Below are 7,901 nucleotides of genomic sequence, written 5' to 3' on the forward strand. Positions count from 1 at the left end.
TCAACGCTGCATAGGCCTTCTGCTATCACTCATCCTTCATCCTCAATATATGAACCAAGCCCATGTTAAAGGTCCCATGGCATGCCACCAGGTGTGGTGTGATTAGCCGCTACAAGCTGTTTTGGAAATCTGCCCCTTATGACATCACAGGTGGGCGTGTCCACCTAGATGTGTGACGGACACGCAAACCTGTGATGTCATAAGGGGCAGATTTCCAAAACGGCTTGTACCGGCTAATCACACCACACCTGGTGGCATGCCATGGGACCTTTAAAGAGGAACCAAAGTCTAAAATAAAAAACAGCAACCCCTCCGGTGAAATAGGGTATTGCCACTGCTGTCTTTTGATTGGCTTAAGCAAGTGTCAGGATGATGTCACATGCCATAGTTTGGATAATAAGCAACTTAAAAGCCGGTTGTGTCTCAACAGGGCTGCTGTTGAGACCAGGGCCGAATGGCTTGTTGGCACAACCCTGCATGCGCTGGCAAGACTCAGGATTTAGCAATCCAAACACAGTATGAATGCAGGTGGCAAGATGGCAGTGGTTGTGTGGTGCGCGGCGCTTCTATGCATGGTTTGTTTGCATAGGGGCAACGGGCAAGGCATTGGTAATGGTAGCGTAGCAAAGACAGTCAACTTTGAACATTTAACAGTGAAGTAGACACCCAGATTTCTCATCTGGGATTACTAGAGTACATCTTATCGTTATTCAGCTAAAGCTCAAACTAAACCTAAAGAAACTAGAATAGGTTTTTATCTGTTGTAAATAAATATCAACAGTGAACGTCAAAGAGCAGGCAAACACTCAAATGCAACCACAGCAACAGCGCCCCCGCTGGTGAACCCCAGCCTCTGCAGCTGCTTCACGGTGTTTGGCTGCTCTCTAGCCGTGCACTATATGTATGTGTGTTTGTGTGTACCTTAGCTTGGCTGGTGTTGACCTGGAGCCGACTGTCCTCAAGCTGAGCCTCCTGTGGCCTGTGGTGCTTCTCTCTCTCTGGCGTGACGGGACCCGCCTCCCCCTCCTCCGGCTCCTCCTCCTCCTGGGGGCGGGGCTCCTGGTGGGGCCGCGGCGTCGGCGGGAGGAGGCTCTCCGGGGTGAAGCCCTGCAGCAGCGCGGCCACCGCCTCGGGCTTGGGCAGCTTGGTGATCTTGAAGTGCTTCTTGTAGTGCGGCGTGTCCTTGCGGATCAGCCGCTGCTTCTCGGCCGCCGCGGGCCGCCGCTCGCCCTCCTCGTCGCTGCGGTCGCCCTCCTCCTCCTCTTCGTCGTCGTCGTCGTCGCGCTCGCCGCCGCCGCAGGTGATTGGCTCCTCGGCGAAGTGGACGGTGGGCTGGCGAGAGAGAGGGGGGCGAGTGTTGAGGATAGCGTTTGGCTCTTTCAGGGATTGCAAATGGCTGACCAACAAGGCTGACGATTCCATCCTCAGAATCATGTGATGTTTCACAACAAATATTGGCGGATAATACTTTTGACCATAAAACCATAACCAAAGACTGCACAGAGCAGTTCATGAAATGACAGAAAAGGGTATATGAGCAAGTGTCCATCTTTCCAGCCCAAACGTCTAATTATACTTCAATTTGAAATGACAAAATAGTATGTATTTCTTACTCCTAATAATTTTGTATGACTTTTTTTAAATGTTTCTTATTACTGTCCTGTACTTTCTGCAGCGCACCAGAATTTCCCTTCTGGAATTAATAAAGCACAATTTATCGGAGTGATTCTCAAAGAGAGCAATAGATAACCCAACAAACTCCCTTTCTTGACACACGGTGATGAATTTGGATTCAGAACAACTCGTCTTAATCTGGGTAAGACATGCAACCGCACATTTAAAGATATCTTGACCTATCCCGTTAATTACACATGTGGGTCCTCAGGCTGGACCCGTTGAGACTGAAACACTTGGGTTTAGGCTTGTTCCATTTCATTCATCTCATCAGGAACTCACCTCGATGTACTCCACCTCCATCTCATCCAGATCCTCCTGGTAGGCGTGGCCGTCGGCTAGCTCCTCCCCCTGGGTGGTTAACCCCCGCCTTTCCTCATGGGAGCTGGCCGAGACTGTGCTGTTGGAAGCCTGGGATTCCTGGCTCTGATTGGACAGGTCGCTTAGCCGCTTCCCCTGTAACCAGGCAACGGCAACGTTGTTGCTGTGTATCAGCGGCTGAGTGCAGAGCTAGCATACTAAATAGCAGCGGGAATAGTATGTATAAATGCAAAAATAGTATACTGAAAGTAACAGGATGGTGCACTATTTCCTGCCAAATCTTTTGCATGCAAACCATGGAAGCTACAGTCCCTCGGCTAACCCGAAATGCAGTGCGGCATGAGGACGATGTAAGACCTAGTGGTGGACGCTGACTCAAACCTTTACTGAAACTTTTTAAGTCCAAAAAACACAACTCAAAACTAAAATACACTTTATCTTCCGTTTTGATCACGTGTCACCATGGTCCATCTGTTGCCCCTTCTGTACTTCCTGTAACTACGGCGTTGTAGGTCTTTCTGGCTGCTGATTGGTCAGCTGTCCTACCTGGTGATCAGGAGAGTCTGGCTCCCCGTCAGGCCTGGAGGAGTAGGCCTCGTTCCTTCGCTCCTCGATCACCTTCTTCATCACTTTCAGCTCACTGGGGTGGGGCGTAGCTCGGCGATGGAGACCCTTTGGGCCGGACACACACACACACAACCAGTTGGATATTGTACAAATATACATTTTTATTTCAGTGACGAATAACACAGAATTGAACAAAACAAGCATTCAACACCAAATGGTTTAAAACAAAGAAAGAATAGGGCGTGAAGAATGTGCTTGTTGGAGGCGACGGACAGGCTAGCAGGAATGGCCTCAGACTGCAGATCCTTTCGACTTGGGAGTCCGAACACCTGACCCAGTACTACACTGCCGTGCCTCTAGGACGTCCGTAGGAGCGTCCCGGCCCTGTCCTGCCTTACCCTTCTCTCGGCGGCTGCTTCGTCGTCCTCCTCCTCCTCTCCCTTGGTCTCCTCCTGGAACTGGATGACCGACACCCGGTTCAGGTTGCTGTCCGTCCACGTGTCCTCCACGCTGTTCTGGAGCAGGTTCTCTGGGGAGGAGAAGCACGGAGAGAGAGAGAGCGGGATGAGAGAACGGCTCTGTTGGATGGTTCTCTCACCACACATTTGTCTGTTAATGGATGTGAGTGAACCCTAAAGTGAAGGACACGACGATCGAAAAAACGTAGTGTTTTTTAGATCCTCACAGATACAGATGGGTCGGTGTGTAGCGCTGTGCAGAGTTTGGTGCAGTGCGTTGGGTGAGGTGGTGGTGGTGGTGATGGGGTGTGGGGGGGGGAGCAGGGACTCACCCAGGCTGGGGGAGGGCTGCTGGGGCAGCAGGTAGCAGGTGAGCACCTTCTCCCCGGTCTGCTCGTCGTCCTCCGTCTGGAACTTGAGCATGGGCTGGGACTGGTTCTCCGCCAGCCACATGGCCTTCAGGTTCAGGTTGGTCAGCGCGAAGGGCAGGTTCTGTAACCTGGAGGCCAACAAGGGTTCAGTCGTCACTCACCTCGTCGTTATGGAGAAAAACCTCATCCACAATGTTCATTGTTCATGAACAATGAATATATGTAATCAATTCAATTCAGACTCAATGTGTTCTGGTTTCGAGTCAGATTAGCTGTATTCAAACTGGGATTTAACTGTGATAACTCGGAAGACCGTTAACCCAACAGGTATAGATTAAATACACCTCTCCTGTTCTTGAGAGGCAAGTGCATCCAAGGACACAGATGGCAGCGATCAGGACGGATCCAGGAGCCATTGACATGTAACCGAAAGATTGGTAGTTCGATCCCCAGCTCCTCCTAGCTGAGTGTTGATGTGTCCCTGAGCAAGACACTTAACCATAACTGCTCCTGACGAGCTGGCTGTCGCCTTGCATGGTTGATTCCGCCGTCGGTGTGTCAATGTGTGTATTAACCGATGTAAGTCGCTTTGGATAAAAGCGTCTGCTAAATGCCCTAATTGTAATTGTAATTGACCTATTGTGACCAGGGATTTTTCAATGTGACAATCCTATGATATTTAACTCACTCGAAGAACTCAACCATTTCCAATTGAGCCATCAAGCAAAGCAAAGTGAGCTGCACAGAGTTTTTACTCCAGAGCCAGCCGCACCTAAAGCCTCCCGGGGCTGCCCGTACCCCCTGGGTGAGGCCGTACCTGTTCCCCGCCACGCCCAGCACCTAAAGCCTCCCGGGGCTGCCCGTACCCCCTGGGTGAGGCCGTACCTGTTCCCCGCCACGTCCAGCACGTGGAGCTCGGTGGCGTCGGCCAACTCGGCGGGCAGCCGGCTGAGCCGGTTGTCCCTGAGGGCCAGCACGTTGAGGCTGGAGCACAGGCCCAGCTCGCTGGGGACGCTGCCCAGCCGGTTGCGGTCCACATTCAGGTTGGTCAGTTTCTTCAGCTTGCCCAGCGACCGAGGCAGTGCCTGCAGAGGAGAGCCGTGTTAGGACGCGCGTGTGTGTGTGTGTGTGTGTGTGTGTGTGTGTGTGTGTGTGTGTGTGTGAGTGAGTGTGTATGTGTGTGTGTGTGTGTGTGTGTGTGGGTGTGTGGAGGTTATGTGTTATGAATGCATGGCTTCATGAAGCCTGTGGGGTTGGCACTCGGTTGAAAGAGAAGGAGACAGAGGGTCGGAAGGAAAGGGACGAGCGAGAGTAAAAGAAGATGGAGAGAGAGAGATGGAGGGACAGAAGGAGCAAGATTGAGGCAGAGAAAAGGTAGAGAAACATTTTATTTTAGGCAGTTTTTTGTCATTTTTGTTGGCAACATAAATGCTAAATGCCAATGAAGCTTTTTGCATTAAATTGCAAGAAAGAGCGACATAGAGAGGAGAGAGATTATGATAGGGAAAAGGAGAACAATTGACAGGAAGGAGAGAAGATGAGAGAGAAAGCAAGAGAGAAGTGAGGAAGGAGAAATCATGAGAGAAGAGAAGGGAGTGAAATGTGGTAATGTGGGGCATTAAAAGCAAAAGGAAAACAGAGTGAAGTAGTCATCAATAATCTGGCTAAAACAATAATAGATTTGGTTTGTATGAGCTAAATCACTTTTAAATAGGCTTTAATGGTTTTTGATTGGGCGGTTTGGCTAAAAGCCCACACATCAACTACTGGTTAATACTGGGGTACGGTTTCACATTGGACTTGCGCTTATGTTTTGTGAGCAGTGCACTTTAAGCTATTGTTGAGTATAGGTCTAAATGCTTAGAAATAGGCTAGTGCTGAGCGATTGGCTGTCGGTAAGCGTTGGATTAAGAGCTAAGCAACAAGAGCTCCCAATTGGGTGACAGGCTAGCATTTGGATAGCAGCGATTTGGCTAACCGCTGGGCTTGCTTTGATTTGGGATAGCACTGAGCTTAGGAAGCGTGCTGAGGGTGAAGGCACAGTGACTGATGATCTATAGCTGAGCATTGGAGCTAGCCGTAAACGTTGGCCCTACCTGCAGGAGGTTCTCCGTCAGCACCAGTTCCGTCAGGTTCTCGCATTCTCCAATGGAGTCAGTGAGCTCCGTCAGGCGGTTTTGGTCCACTTTCAGGATGGACAGCTGCCGCAGACAGCCTGCAGGATTCACATTAATGTTAACACTGTTCAGACTGCTGAACATGTCAAATTCATTCAAAGTCATGTTATATCTTCTTTTCAACAACAAATGACATCATCACATCCTTTATAATGTACAAAGCCACGCTTTTGTGAGTGCGCCACTAAGTCTGAGCAGGGCCTGTTAAAGGAAAACGTCTGGATTTTTTGAGAGCGTGGTAAATTGAGAGCGACGCTCCCTATTAACCACCATCTAGGAGGGTGGTGACGCCAGTCTGAGTTTGAGAGAGTTGCGGGCCGGCAAGAGTTTGTTGCACTTAGCTGAGTGTTATTTCAAACCACAGCAAAGCAATGGTTGAAATTTAACCAGATGTCGGGTTTGTGTATGAGGGATTTGACGCCTCTCTCTTGGGATGTCAGAGCGAGACTTTGCCGCGATCGAAACATGGTTATGCACAATAACAAACACACCGGATTGAGCCAGAGGTAAGCAAACGCTGTGTTCCACTGTAGGGATCTGTGATCTGTGATAATGAGGTCAGAACCTTAGAATGCACATCGGAGCATGTCAGTGGCAAAACAAGCACTACTAGTTGTATGAGCACTACTACCTACATTTACGGGATGCGTTGCCACATAGGATAACATTGCAACGTTCTCGCTCGATACTGGACCAATGTCAAAGATTGTTTTCCGAATTAGTCCCCGAGACCCAGAATGACTCCAGGTTCAGAAATTCCGAAGTCTTCCTTCAATACAACCAATGGTTACACTGTTGAATGATAGTAAAAAGGAGGAATAGAGGGTCCTAAAATCAGGACTCAGATCCTGAATGATCTGATTTCATGTAATGTTCCCATAGTGCTAACAACATACGGCACGCTGTCTTTGAACGCAACCCCATCACACAATACCCGAGGCCAGCTATAAAACAGAGCCAAACGAATTGGCTGTATTCCTTAATAGTATAATGGACCACAAGGGCTCCATCAGTATGAATTAATTTCAGGTTCTGAGTTATGTTATCTTTAGGACACCGCTCACCGGCGTGTCCCCACCACTAGAGGGCAGTGCTGCTCTTCTCTCTATCGGGCCAGTGCGCCCAGACGACATACTGGATCAATATGACACAGTTCCTGGAACCACACCTGACTCACACAAGGCGCTGCGCAGGCAGTTGCTGGTCAGGTGCTGGTCAGGTGTTACTCCACTAGGATGTGGGTTTCAAAGCTGTGCCTGACTGGCACCTGGTTGACTGGCTGGCGATGGACGAGGGAAATCGAAGAGTGTGATTCTGATGCAATCCATTCAGATGGATTTAGCAAAGGTACTTTTTGTTAATGAAATGGCAGCCACCATTTTGCACGATAGACTGAAAGAGTCTTCCTTTGTGTCATCCCAGGAAATACATTATGTGAGTTGTTTGTATACACTCATCGTTCTGGTATTCCCCAACATCAGCGTCGCTGACAGTTTGTGCGTCAATAAGGCCACGATGGTCGCCGTGGTTACCGATGGAGTCGGGCACAGCGTCCAGCAGGTTGTGTGTGAGCAGCAGGTCCGTCAGGGCCAGCAGACCGCTCAGCTCAGCAGGGAGCTCCTCCAGACGGTTCTCCGACACGTCCAGACACACCAGCCGCCGGAGGTTACCCAGCTCCTACACACACACACATTGGGACAGTTACACACATACACACATGTATACAACCATATGCACACAAGTCCTGGTTAACCAGTACATGGCACTGGACCAGGAGGGCCTGGTCAACCAGTACATGGTAGTGGACCAGGAGGGCCTGGTTAACCAGTAGATGGTACTGGACCAGGAGGGCCTGCTTAACCAGTGGAGCAGGGAGGGCTCACCAGGGGAAGGGAAGACAGTTGGTTCCTGTCCAGCCACAGCTCCCTCAGGTTGGGCAGAGCTCCCAGGGTGTCCGGCTGAAGGGAGAGAGGGTGGTGGTCTGGTTATCAGCACTAGGTGTTGACTGTATAGTCAGCTGAACAAACAAATGGATCATTCTGAACCAAGCCTTAAAACACACTTTTATGCTTTGCCATTTTAAATCAATCAAACGTAGATCTGTGGTTTGTTTTTGACTGATTTCAGGGTTTAAATTCATTGGTGGTTTATAATGCAAGATCCCATAATGGGTTGACGCGCCCATATCAGAATAATATCTTGGTACAGATTAACGGTTGTCGAACACAATCGGCCCTGAAAGATCAGAATCAGTTGCTCCTCAAAACCGTGCACTTCATGCTTTCAAACACTATTCTTTAAAACCTATCAAAACATATTTAGGAACAGGAAAA

The 7,901-nt window shown here is 49.5% G+C and overlaps 1 protein-coding gene across 10 annotated transcripts in view; it reads right to left on the reverse strand.

Annotated features, from left to right (window-relative positions):
• scrib (scribble planar cell polarity protein) overlaps positions 1-7,901 on the reverse strand; it is a 72,731-nt gene that overhangs the window by 35,567 nt on the left and 29,263 nt on the right. For all 10 annotated transcript variants that reach the window (XM_079754673.1, XM_079754675.1, XM_079754674.1 and 7 more), the window contains exons 8-16: positions 7,452-7,526; positions 7,101-7,245; positions 5,488-5,606; positions 4,277-4,476; positions 3,353-3,519; positions 2,961-3,091; positions 2,542-2,667; positions 1,957-2,130; positions 922-1,332 (exon numbers count right to left, since the gene is read on the reverse strand). In XM_079754673.1, coding sequence (XP_079610799.1) covers positions 922-1,332; positions 1,957-2,130; positions 2,542-2,667; positions 2,961-3,091; positions 3,353-3,519; positions 4,277-4,476; positions 5,488-5,606; positions 7,101-7,245; positions 7,452-7,526 — 1,548 coding nt within the window. The remainder of the gene's footprint in view (positions 1-921; positions 1,333-1,956; positions 2,131-2,541; positions 2,668-2,960; positions 3,092-3,352; positions 3,520-4,276; positions 4,477-5,487; positions 5,607-7,100; positions 7,246-7,451; positions 7,527-7,901) is intronic.

Source organism: Pollachius pollachius (assembly GCF_949987615.1).
Source record: "Pollachius pollachius genome assembly, chromosome: 17".
NCBI lineage: Eukaryota > Metazoa > Chordata > Actinopteri > Gadiformes > Gadidae > Pollachius > Pollachius pollachius.